General features: G+C 38.2%; 1 protein-coding gene across 1 annotated transcript in view; it reads left to right on the forward strand.

Annotated features, from left to right (window-relative positions):
* LOC122885817 (calcitonin gene-related peptide type 1 receptor) overlaps positions 1–12,243 on the forward strand; it is a 34,226-nt gene extending 21,983 nt beyond the window's left edge. The window contains exons 5-13 of the mRNA XM_044217496.1: positions 447–559; positions 1,238–1,329; positions 1,452–1,578; positions 1,904–2,057; positions 2,557–2,617; positions 2,996–3,062; positions 3,862–4,080; positions 4,814–4,855; positions 6,817–12,243. Coding sequence (XP_044073431.1) covers positions 447–559; positions 1,238–1,329; positions 1,452–1,578; positions 1,904–2,057; positions 2,557–2,617; positions 2,996–3,062; positions 3,862–4,080; positions 4,814–4,855; positions 6,817–7,038 — 1,097 coding nt within the window. The 3' untranslated portion in view covers positions 7,039–12,243. The remainder of the gene's footprint in view (positions 1–446; positions 560–1,237; positions 1,330–1,451; positions 1,579–1,903; positions 2,058–2,556; positions 2,618–2,995; positions 3,063–3,861; positions 4,081–4,813; positions 4,856–6,816) is intronic.
* The last annotated feature ends 1,067 nt before the right edge of the window (positions 12,244–13,310 follow it).

Here is a 13,310-nt window from a genome sequence, read left to right on the forward strand (position 1 = left end):
TCCATGTGTGCAGTGGTGTATGTGCGTGAATGTGTGTATAACAGTAAATTAGTTTTAATTGCTGGAAGATTCTGAGCCACATCCTTCAACAGGATATGCAGATATATAATTAGATTCAGTCCCTCTAATCATGGCCCTCAGTAGTTTCAGGTGTATTGATGTGTTTGTTTCATGGAGTCTCAGAACCTGATTTTAACTGTATGGGTCTGCGGGGGACAGCTTCTGAATCTGTCTTTAAACAGTCTGGTTGTGTGTCAAAGGGGAACTTCTTCTTGACTTTATTTTCAATAGCACTCTTCCTTTTGGTTTTATGTTTTACTTACGTAGCCCCTAGTTTTTCACCTGCATCGCTGCAAATATGAAATACCAAGAAATATCCTCTGAGATTCAGTCTACAGGACTGAAATATTCTTAAAAAAACATGTATGTATCATTTTTACCTGCAGAGATGGTTACAAAGATTTGCACAGACAGCGGTCATTGGTTCCTGCATCCAGAGAGCAACCGGACTTGGACCAACTACACCCGCTGCAATGAACACACCAATGAAGGCAGAGTGGTAGGTCACTTTATGAAATGGCATTGAATGCATATAGAATGTAAAGAACTTAGTCACTGATCTTATAGTAGATATCTGGGCAGTTACTGTATATCTGCAATGGTGAGAGGACAGTAAAAGATCAATGTGCATATCATACGCATCATTTCGTGGCGGCAGCAGACCGTTATTTCTCATACATATATTTAACTAAATAGCACACTTGTAAGTGTCATGCTCATGTTGGCTGAAATGTACTGATCTGTAGCGAGGCTAAACATGTGCAGTTTGTCTTGCGGGTGGCCCAAGAGGTAAAACACATGAGGTCGTTAAAGCAGTGAAACAAAATCAAAATGGTTTATCCTCTGTAGATGCCTCTGGGTGGACATTTTGGCCTAAAGGTGGTGCAAGCAGAAGGGTCAGGGGATGAAAACATTACAACTCATCATCAAATGGAAATTCACCAGAATCATTCCATTACAACATTCTCTGGGGACCATCTGGCCTTTTCCCTTAGTCACACATTTCCTATTCAGAGTGACTATTTAACATTTAACACTTTTACATGATGATGAATGTCATCCTTACATAAATTAGGGATTTACTGTAGGAGTAAGGAGCATTTTTATATTGTCTCACAGCATGAGTAGTCATTAGGAGACCCAGATAATCTCATTTGTGTCTCTTTTTTCATTCCAGACTGCAATGAATCTTTTCTACTTAGCTCTCATAGGACATGGACTGTCACTGACCTCCCTCTTCATCTCGCTCGGAATATTCTTCCATTTCAAGTGAGTCAGCAAACCTCGTCTTAACATGCTTTATAGACAGATATTTTGTTTGTTTGTTTGTTTGTTTGTTTCGCCTGAATTAATAGCATTGTGATGTAAATGTCGCCTTTCTCTTCTTGCAGGAGTTTAAGTTGCCAAAGGATCACGCTTCACAAAAACCTCTTCTTTTCTTTTGTTCTGAACTCTGTGATCACCATCATTTGGTTGACGGCAGTGGCAAACAACCAGGAGCTGGTGCAGAGGAATCCAGTGAGTGTTTATGTATTTATTTGTAGTTTATTTGTTCTAATTAATTTGTATTATTTTTACATTCATATCGTAGATTCTCTACCAGTTTGAGCAGCGATTTGAGCTGTTTGCTTTGTCATCCTAGTTTCAGTATTAAAATCTGTAAAAGCACTGCCCCCATCTCCACGAGTGCAGTGGAATTCTATAATAGCTTTATTTTTTTAAATGTATTTATTTATATATTTCACATAACTGTGAAAGCACTGCACAAGGAAATAAGATAAGTAGAATAGAATATGTAACAGCCACCATCCAAATCCATTATGTGTGTGTGTTTCTTCCTCAGACGAGCTGTAAAGTCTCCCAGTTCATTCATCTGTACCTGTTTGGCTGCAATTACTTCTGGATGCTGTGTGAGGGAATATACCTGCACACTCTCATCGTGGTGGCTGTGTTTGCTGAGAAGCAGCACCTGATGTGGTACTATCTTTTAGGCTGGGGTAAGTCACAGGATAATGTGACGGGTCAATGGAAGTCGCTCTCTGTGCTGTGAAAAAAGTTCAATTGTTAGAGTCAGTCTCTTCATTCTAGTTTATTTAAAACAAAGAAAACCAGGTTTGGTATGTCTACTTACGGCTGAGCTTGAGTTTGTGGACTAAAAAACTGAGTTTCACACAACTTGGGGCTGTTTTTGTTATTTTGGCCATCTCGGAAGTCTCAGAATTCGGCAGCATTACTAAAGTTCAGCAGGGCTTATTTGGCAATGAATGGTAAAATTACTGCTATTACACTTTTGGGTTTACCTCGGTTTAGGTGCTCTGGTTAAACTTTTGGCTTATTTCCAATTTGTGTGATTGTCTTACTGCTTGCCCCATTGCACATTTTTGTAGTAAAAAGTTGTTTTAAACCAGAATTGTACTTTTAAAGGGAAGTCTGACTGCAAGGCTTAATAGCTTAAACTGCAACTGTAATTCATTATTTTTATTTATTTATTTGTAGGCTTTCCTCTCATTCCGGCTTCCATACATGCCGTTGCTCGAAGTTACTACTACAACGACAAGTAAGCATTCAAGTGCATGATCTATTACACTAAATATTACAGCTTATAATAATATATGCAATAAAATATATTAAGTGACAGCCAAACAACAATAATAATAATAATAGAGGTGAATTGTATACATATGTAAGATCACAGTAATATATTCAGTAAATATGGTTAAGATGGTCTAAAATGATCTGAAGTTTGTTTATCTGCATTTTGCAGAAGTTCAACAAAACATTCAACCTCGCTGACAGCATCTTTTATCAATCCCCCCACTAAACTGTTCATGCTAGTTTATTTCTCAGAAAAGCCATTGATCTCCATCATGGGTCAGCTCTCATGTGATGCTCTGATACTGTTGTGCAAACCTTTCTCCTCTCTTCCCTGCTGTAGCTGTTGGATTAGCTCCAAAACATCACTACTCTACATCATCCATGGTCCCATCTGTGCTGCTCTTTTGGTAAGAAGTTTCAGTCTTTTTCCTGACACAAGTCAATTACAGCAAAGTAAATCCCAATAATGTCTATTTACTAAAGTGAACTAACTGATTTGTTCCATATTTCTCTTTGTTGACTGTTTTGATTGCGCAATGAGCAAAAACAGTCTGCTTATGCCTTCTGAGTGGACACTGTGGGAGGCCTGAAAGCAGGACACAGTTTCATAGCATGCATAATTGCGTTTATCTTATGAAATCAATGCATCTGCCCATCTAAGGATCCACTCACTGGTCCCCAGACCTATTTCACATTCTAGGAACTCACCTAATCAGCACAGCCAGGGCATGCTTCAGAGAAAAATAGTCCCTTAAGACTCTCGCAGGACTAAATGTTCAGTGCTCAAATAACCTTTATAGGGATTTGTTCAGGTTTCAGGCCCATAAAAGGTCTTGTTGTTAAAAGGTTGTTTTGCTCATAATTGATATTTTGTTTAAACCTTACTCGTACTGGGCAGTGTAGGAATGAAATTATGTGGCAAATAACTTTGTGTCCTTTTATGATGGTAAGAGTATGTGCCTGAAACATTTATAGTGTTTAGGGGTTAGTGGTTAGGCTTAAGGACTGTCATAGATATGATTTCCAACCTGTAACCATCATAAAACCATCCTGTCTGCTCAAGGCTTTTTCTGCTGTATATTTTTAAGGTATTAAGAGGGTGAATTTACAACTCATCCCAAGTAAGTCTTTAACCAGCTGACAGCAGCTAATAGCCGGAATATTATGCTGATTTATTGATGGCCTCTCTGCCGCTATCCTCCGCAGGTCAATTTGTTCTTTCTACTAAACATCGTGCGAGTGCTCATCACCAAACTGAAGGTGACCTATCAAGCGGAGTCTAGTCTCTACATGAAAGCTGTGAGAGCCACCCTCATCCTGGTCCCTCTTCTGGGAATTCAGTATGTCCTGCTTCCCTACAAGCCAGAGGGGCGGGTCTCCTCTGAAATATACGACTACATCATGCACATAGTAATGCATTACCAGGTGAGACGATGGTCAACGGTCATTGTGAAGGTTTGAGTTGAATGGTATTTTATCCAGCCAAAACAGCACCTGGACTATGAGATTTGAGAAGTGTTTCAATTGTGGCTGAGTAATGGTTACCAGTTTCTTAGAGCATTTCCATAGAGCTGTACATTATGCCATGCTTTCTAATTGCATGCCCAGAGTTTTTTTTAGAATGGTTTACAGTCTTTTGCATGCACTGCAGTTTTCCTGTGCACCATTTGTGAAGTCCTGTTGTTCTTGTAACATGTATATCATTTATTGAGACTTGATTACAGGTTAGTGGCTGGCTCTCTCCTCCAATGCCCGAAACATTTATTTTACTAAAATGAACTGTTGCCTGGGCATAAACTTTGCTTTATTAAGCTATTAAAATATTATAAAATATTCTATCAAATATTTTCTTAGCTTTCAGTAAAAGCAGAGCTTTCATTCTCATCTGCTGATGAGACTTTGTTTATGTTGTAGTGCAGGGAAGAACAGCAGGAAGGAAGGCATGTATTATCTGAGCTGAAAAGGGGCTGAAATCAGCTGGATGTTTGCGAGGTGTTATCTGACCATCCTGAGCTGTCCCAGCATAGGAGGCCCAGGGAGAAAGTCTTAAGCAACAGCCCGAATCAGATCTCTGAATTTGATCTGCTTCACAGGAGATTGTTGATGCTTAAGACTAGTTACTTTCTCTTTTTCATGTGTTTCATTTTTTGAATTTCAGGGTCTGCTGGTGGCCACCATCTTCTGCTTTTTCAACGGAGAAGTAAGATGACTTATGCCTTTTCACTATGTTTTTTTTTTAAGACCTGCATGCACACATACACACACTCATCCATACTTCCCCTTTGTGATCAGGGATAGACTAGGCAGCTTCCTCTGCATGACCCTCTGAGCAGGATGGTGAACTAGGGGAATTTCTTGTCAGGCTTAGTCCTCCGAGGTTTTTGCTGGGGTTTAAAGATTGTTTACTGTTGGCAAACAGCCATGGAGTGTACACTGATTTCTATTATGCAGATAATTGATATGCATACAAAATAGCTTGTTTTTGCCTGAAGCGAATGTCTTCAAGAGCCACTGAATAACTCCTATTTACACTGTGAAAAAGGGTTAGCACATAGTGGAGCTTTTCTGCTATCTCATATAATTAGATTCAAAGTTCTTATAATAATCCTCATTATACGCTCAAAGAAACAGTGAAATTGTATAACATTTTTAGGAACGTATGCCCATAAAATGTATGTATATAGATATTTGATCAATTTGATATTTGATGGCAAGAGTCCAAACAAGAGTCCAAAAGCTTCAAATGTATTTAGAAATTGTTGAACACATACAGTATATCCAAATTGTTTTTAAAGGGACACGTCTGTCTTCCCAAAAATGTACTATATTGCAAAAAAATACATCAAGAGCATACAATTTAAAAAGAGAACAAACAAATTACCATTTTTGAGAGAATAGTAAACATTTTGAGAAATTGCTTATTTTCTTTCTTCATGAGAGTAAGATGAGAAGATTAATAGCTGTCATTGCAAGAAGTATGGAGTTGGTTTTTAGCCTAGCTTAGCATGAAAACTGGAAGCAGGGGGAAACAACTAGCCGACTGACTCTGTCCAAAGTGAAAAAATGTGCATTGTATCTCATTTGTTTAATTTGTAAAAATGGCAGTTTGTATAGTTTCAGAGGGAGTTGTGCTGGAAATATTTTTTGACAAACAAATGTATCCATGCATCTAGCATTTCTGTACAGCTATAGTGCAGGTTGCCAGATATTACAGCTAACAAATATTTACAGGTCATAATACCACAAATTTACATTTCTGTTTATATGTAGATTAAACAAAAGAGATACAGCTTGTTAATTAGTCAGCTCGGTAGACTTTTTTTCACTTTGGACAGAACCATGCTAGCTCTTTGCCCCTGCCTCCAGTCTTGGAGGCTAACCATGTCTCAGCTCTAGCTCCTTGAGCAGGGACACCTGATTGATATGGCATTCAGTGGCACCTGAAGTTCATTTAAAGTCCTTCTGTGTTGAGGGATCAGTCATTTCAAGAAGAAGTTCAACATTTTGAAATACACTTATTTGCTTCTTCTCAGAGATTAAGATGACAAGACAGACAGACAGACAGACAGATTATCATCCCGGTGCATTAATTACAGAGCTGGAGCCAGGAAACTATTAGCCTAGCTTAGCATAAAGGCTGGAAGCAAGGGTAAACTAGCTAGCCTGGCTCTCTCCAAAGTTCAAAAATCCACCCAGTTGTTATTTGCCAGTAACTTCCCAACTTCAGCCAGTGTAGATGCTGCACAGAAGTACTGGTTGGATGGATAAACTGTTGTTTGTCAAGAATTAGTTCACTAGGTAACTTTCTCTAAAACCACAAATAGTTCTTTTATAATTTATGTTTGTTCAGTACAGCTTGTTAATTATTCAGCTTTGAGGTGTAGGTAGGCTTTTTTTTTTTTACTTCGGACAGAGCCAAGCTACAGTAGCAGTTTCCCCCCTGCTTCCAGTCTTTATGCTAAGCTAGGCTAATCATTTCCCAGGTGTAGCTCCATACTTGACACACAGACATGAAACTGATATTGATATTCTCATCTAACTCTTGGAAAGATAAGTGTATTTCCCAAAATGTTGATCTTTAAACGGTAAAAGCGTAGTTCTGTATCTAAAATGATTCATGAGCAGTCCCATTAATATGTGATATGTGGTTTCTCTGGTTAGGTCCAAGCAGTTCTGAGGAGGCACTGGAACCAGTATCATATTCAGTTTGGCAACAGTGTAGGAAACCACTCAGATGCCCTGCGTTCAGCCTCCTACACGGCTTCCTCCATCACTGAGGTACAGGGCTGCTACAGCATCGACAGCCACACAGAACACATGAACGGGAAGGGCTGCCATGACGCCGACGCCTCTATCTTAAAGTCAGACAGCCCCTTCGCCTGACGACAACACTCTCCCCAAGCCCTGCCCGCCCCATCCCCCCCTTAAAAACTGCAGCATGTTCGGAGCTCCGTGGCAACCAGGGAAACTCGCCTCTTCCTTTAGATACAATGTCAGAAGCATTGAGTGAGGAAAAGGATTTTATACCCAGGCTCTCTCTCTCCACCTAAAGGAAATTGTCACCTCTCTTTTACACCGAGACAGGCCCTTTAACAGTAATGTATGGTGAGCTCAATGCAACTATTGCTGCGCTGTGTTTTGTCTACAATTTGCAACTGAACTGCTTCACTTGGACTAAGATGCATTCTGGTAATCACAATATTGTTGTGATTTTTCTGCCTGACAAAATTGTTTTTAAATGGATGAATATTAACTGCTTGACTGTCCTCTTGGGGTCATGTTGTGCACAAACAGCCTTTGGTTACACTGTAAATTCTTTTGACGTGGTTAGTGCCAAACCAAGAAATCCTTGCCTGCCTCATTTATTTTTTATTTTCAATACAGAATCAGAACAGGGGTTTAACAGGTGCATAATAATATATTAAAGCTCTATTATATATTTCACATGTTAAACTTAATTTATCTGAACATATTCTTAATTAAATGAAATAAATACCATGCAGTATTTATTAAAGTTGACATTCTACATTTTTTTCAAAAATAGTCAATTGAATACCAATATGACTTGTTGCCAGCTTCACACAAACTTTCAATATATTTCTTGTATGTTTGTGTTTGTGTAGTTAATGCAGAAGATTTACAGAATCATGCTGTTAGCTTGCAGGCTTCATTTTTAGAGATTTCACCATGCTAATGTGTGAGCGTGTTTAAGTGATCCTTACTGACATGTGCAACCTTTGTATTATCACCGAGAAGCCATCATGAAATCACATGTACTCTAGTATCTAGTCATTACACTCGAATGTAACCGTGAAGTTTGAAGACCTGGCTCTGAAGATATATGCATCACATTCCCATTCTGTCTTTAGCCTTACTCTTCTCAAATTACACAGACATAACCAGTATATAAGCATTACCGGGTGTTCAGACCGAAAAACAGCACTGTGTTAAAACTGCAGGGGTCTGCGTTGGTGTGGGAAACGGTGAGAAAATGAAATACGATTCATCCGCGACTTTTAAAGGTCCATAAAGTCAATTTTAATACAATACTCACACGCTATTGAAAGAGTTATTGGTGGTTGTAATAATTCCTTCTATTACTAGCCGTGAATCAATCCCTTTGTAGTGCAACTAAATTGTTAGAAAATCCACTGTCCTTCTTCAGTGCAACAACACATTCTAAAATTCAGCCAAGGCTAATATAGTTAGCCAAATCAAGTGAGTATCTTCATGCTAGCTAGTCACCTAAGGGTCTATTGCTGGTGGGGGGGTTTTCAGAGGAAACACACAGAGGGAATTTCGTAATAAAAAGGCCGTAACTTGAGAAGATACCCACCTTATTTGGCTAACTCCCAAAGCTGAAGCCTCATTAGCTTTGGCTAAAGCAATTCCAGCGACCAACAACTCTTTCAACATACATATGGCATGTAAGTATTGTATTAAGAAAGACTTGAAAAACTCCAAACCCATCCTTCGAGGCTTATCAAACACCCAGACACCAGGGAATTATAATACTATGAGGAAATATTCTACAACTCTACAAAGTTATCATGGAGAAAATAATGTTGTCCTCTTTCTCGATGATTGTGAGGTGAACAGTAGACGTTAAAAAGGAATGTGCACTTGCAAGTTTTTGATTGACCAATGCAGTGAGTTTCCAGATGATGCTGGACTGCACTGCGGCTAGAGTTGAGTCAGGTTCAACCGTTTTGCAGGACGGCCCTGCGTGTTTTTTTTTGCTGGAGCCTGCTGCAACGAAGCAGCGACCTCATTCACATGAATGAGGGACCAGGTTTTTTGACGTAGTGCTAATGTCAGTCTGAACACAGCCTAAAAGTACATGTGATGATATTATCACATCTCACAAAAAACTGTGCAAAAAAAAAAAATAATACTGCAAAAAACATTCTTTGTAAAGCATTTCGCTAAAGCAGACTGTATCTAGACCTGGTCAGGAATCATTGCACTTATTTATAATTATGCTGTCATTTCATCCACCCAAACCTTTTACTTTTGACTTTTCCTTCAATTTTAACACATTGTCTGCAATGCTGGGAACATAAGTCACTATCAGCTGATGTAAATATTTTTATAAATCTAGCATTTCTGAAAAGAGGACAAGTTGTGTGTGTGAGAGAGAGTGTGTGTGTGTGCATGATTTATATATACAGTATTTATGAGTACATTATACTCACTTATAGAAGCATTCAACCATGAAGCAACCGTCTTATGTGACAGTGTGTGGGACGTTGATAAAGAAGTTGTTTGCTCTACTTTTGTGTTTTAAAAAGGGAGGGGTGGGAAAGCTACTGTATCTGTCTGCCCATATTATTTGTCATCATCCTTCTGTCACCTCTCTTTTTTTTTTGCCTGTATTTGAAAGTGAAGAAAGAAGTACCACTTTGTTTTGTGTTAGTTAGTTATCCATGCCATATAATCAGAACAGACATACATATGTTTCCTGAAACAAATAATCCAAGTCTTTCCAAAGGGATTTCTACTTTACTATAAAATGCAGAGTGTTGAAAACAAAAATGGACATCCTCTGTTGCGATGATCCATGTTTATTCCTTTCTTTGGATACAGTAACTCTGAGTATGAGGCGGATAACCAAATGTTTAAATCTTTCACATACACTGTCCAAAATAACTACCTTCTAACAAAATGTCAGTAACTTTTATCTTTGGTGGATGAGTCACCCCTCACACTGCTGGCTGTTCATTTTTTTTCTGATCATTTTTGAATGTCTCAATTTTCTCATCAGTCTTTAATACACCTGCGATGACTTAAAGCATGTGATTATACACACGACTGGGAAAGTGACATATTTGATAGAAACTTAAGTATTCTCGGCTGCCAGTGTTTGAGGTAAAGGGGTAATTTCAGACAGGAATATATTGACAGTATTCTAAGCAACAGGTATCATGTGAAAATCAGGCTGCAGTGTCACGCATACAGTTTGTACTTTTTTATGTCAGATCTGCAGGACAGTTTCTCCATTTAATCATAAACCATACAGCCTACATGTATGGCTGTCACAGTACTGCTTTGCAGCAAGTGATTAATGTACAATGACAGCATTATGAAATCTTCATAAACCAAGTTATTTACAGTGTAGTACTGCATCATAGTCATTTATGAAGCTACAGTCATTTTATCACAACTGTGGAAAAGCCAGAGACTTTCGGCAAATGTAGTAACTCCTATGTACCATTTGTGTATTTATGTGTGAATTATTTTCATTTGACTCTCCAAAGGGTTTGTGAAGTCCTCAGTGACACTTTGGTGACATGTTATAAAGTATGACAAAAGCATTAAGGACAATGTCTGTAGTTTTTGTTCATACTGTACTGTATTTAACTTTGCTAGTCTTGACACATTGACTCCACACTGCTGTTTGAATGTAACTGGTTGTGTTTTATTCTGTGGATGTGAAAAACATATATATATATATATACACACATATATATATTTACGTACAATGTGTCTATTTTTATTAGTATTTTACTGAATTAGACAATGTTGCTATCTTCTGTGTATCTGCATACTAATACAGTATAGCACAGCACCAGCCGTCACCTCTAGTACTTTTATTTTATTTGTCCTAATTGTGAGAGATTGTACTGCACAATATTGCTGCACACACACTGTCACACATTTTGATATGTTTTTTCTTTGGATTTTGTGTGAAGGTTGGCCCAGCCCAAGTATGTTGAACTGCTGGTGGTCCATGTTTAAAATGTGTTTTCAGGAAAAATCTAAACTGCATACAGTCAAGGTGCACAACTGCTTTATATCTCAGTACTACACCTACAGTCAATATGCCAGTAAATAATAAGCACAACTCATAATTTCACTCCATGTCAAAATGTCATTACCAGTGCATGTAGTTTTCTCGTCAGGTTATTAAAGGTCCTGTCCCTCCTCAATCTTCAACCACACAAGCAAATCAATTTAGCAGAATTTTTAAGGCTTTACTGTAGTGTTTAATATAATTCATGTTTGTCTCACGGAATAAAAATGTGAGTTTAGTGTCAAAGTCAAGTCTGCCAAATCTTTAAGAGCACAATGTAACTGATTTGACACCTCTGTGGCTCTGTGGTGGGGTGTTGTAATGAGAAACAGCTGCTACATTGGCAAAGAGTCCCCACAGTAACTGTCAAAAGGAACAAACAAGCTTTCTTTTTATGTCATTTAGGTCCCCAATCCCTTTTGGACTGAGTAGTTTGAGAAAAGTCTATTAAAAATATGTGATAACAGGGGATTATTACTGGCATCTGATTCATACAAATTTTCCAATCCCACTAAATACATTTACAGAGAGACTGTGAGGAGAAATGTTCAGTACAACAGCCCATTTCGAGTGTATAGATAGATGTAGTACTGTAAAATGTTGCAGGGTAGAGAAGACACCCTGAGATATAAGTACATATTTCAAAAAAGACTGCCTTCATCTGGAAGAAGGCAGTTTGTAGATATGTGGGATTTTATAAGTTGAGGCGATTGCATTGGAGTTATGTGTGTGTGCAGCTGTCCCATACTTTTTTTATGTCTACCTGCGAGCCTGCACCTCAATAGAATAGGTGTGCATTTTTTATTTAACCTTTATTTAAAAGTTACATATTTATATATACAGTAAATATTTTCACTCAATACTGCACAGTGACCTTACAGAGTTTGAAAAAGGTCACTATACAAGTTGTGGAATATACTTTAAAAGACACATTCAAGTCGTCATTGTATCCATTACACAATTTTAAAAATATTCCATGTTAGAATTAACTATCAGAGAATAACCACACAGGAGTGTGTATATACTGTAGGTTGAATATGGTGTGATATTATTTTTGTTCAGTGGTAATGTGTCTCTGATGCTCATGTATTGTCCTATTTGATAAAGTCTTCTCATCTTGACCTTTTAAGGAGGTTACAACAAATGGAACACATTATTGGCCAAGCCATGGGTGGGTAATAATTCAATATTATCGTTTATTGTGTCTCCGTATATTTGTATCATGACAAGGTTCTCATATGGCAATATCAGGGTTTACTCACGTGTCTAAATGAATAAATGAAAGTTACACTAGACTAATATCTTGTCGCAACATGAGATTAATAATAAATGAGCAGATTTTAGTTTTTCAGTAAAACACACAAAAAAGTTTGACTCTTGGGATGAACATACATTTTAACATTCTCCATGTGATTTCTGAAAGCTTTTCTAAATATTGCATACCTGTTATGAAATATGTGATGATTCTCACAGTTTTGTCTACATCCGCCTCCTTTAACCTTACCACGGAATAACATTGTCACTCTTGTAAGCTCCTTTGAGTGCCACACCTCACTGAATATCTGACTGTACAGTCATTTGGAATTTGGAAATAATCTCATACATTCAAAAGCAAGACAGTGCAGGGTTTAACATTTTAAAAAAAATACTGTAATAAATCAAATGCCATTCTGAAATAATACATTATTAATGTAGAGTGAAGATTTCAAATGAGTGTGGTCCTCATGGAATATTTAGGGGTGTAATATTATTTATGACATTATGAGATACATTAATGCAGGACTGCTGGATTATGCACCAGTAGCATATTTGTCACTGCACAGATTACCAACCCACTCCATCCCCGAGCTCCAGAAACCCCGCTTTGTCACTTTCACAGAGATCCTAATGATTTGCTGTGATTGTCTTTTTTTCAGTATCTGCTTTAAAACAAAGAAGCCCACTGGCACAGGGACAGCTCCTATTTAATGTTGAGTTGTCTCTCCACAAGAATGTGTTCATGCTGGCATTTCACAAGCTGCCCTCAGATGAGTTCAAAAGATGAGTCTCTAAAAGTTCATTGGAGAACAACACAAGGCTAAAGACTGTTTCCCCACCCCCTATGTATCCCATTTTGCCCAATTAGAACTCCCTGGACCGCTCAACTACCGCTCCACTGCCTCCAACCAGCCTGAGCTGACATACAGAATTTCTTATGACCCGTATCTAGCTTTTCAGCATGTGGCAGCTTAGATCTAAGTCACTCAGTGATGAGGCACACATTTCCTGTAGTTCTATGTGAACAGACATTTCATGTCTTTTTCTCTGCTGCTGGTGGCTTGTCTCCCTCTTACATGACCTGAATAAGTAAGGCTGCATACCA

Source organism: Siniperca chuatsi, linkage group LG12 (genome assembly GCF_020085105.1).
Source record: "Siniperca chuatsi isolate FFG_IHB_CAS linkage group LG12, ASM2008510v1, whole genome shotgun sequence".
Lineage (NCBI taxonomy): Eukaryota > Metazoa > Chordata > Actinopteri > Centrarchiformes > Sinipercidae > Siniperca > Siniperca chuatsi.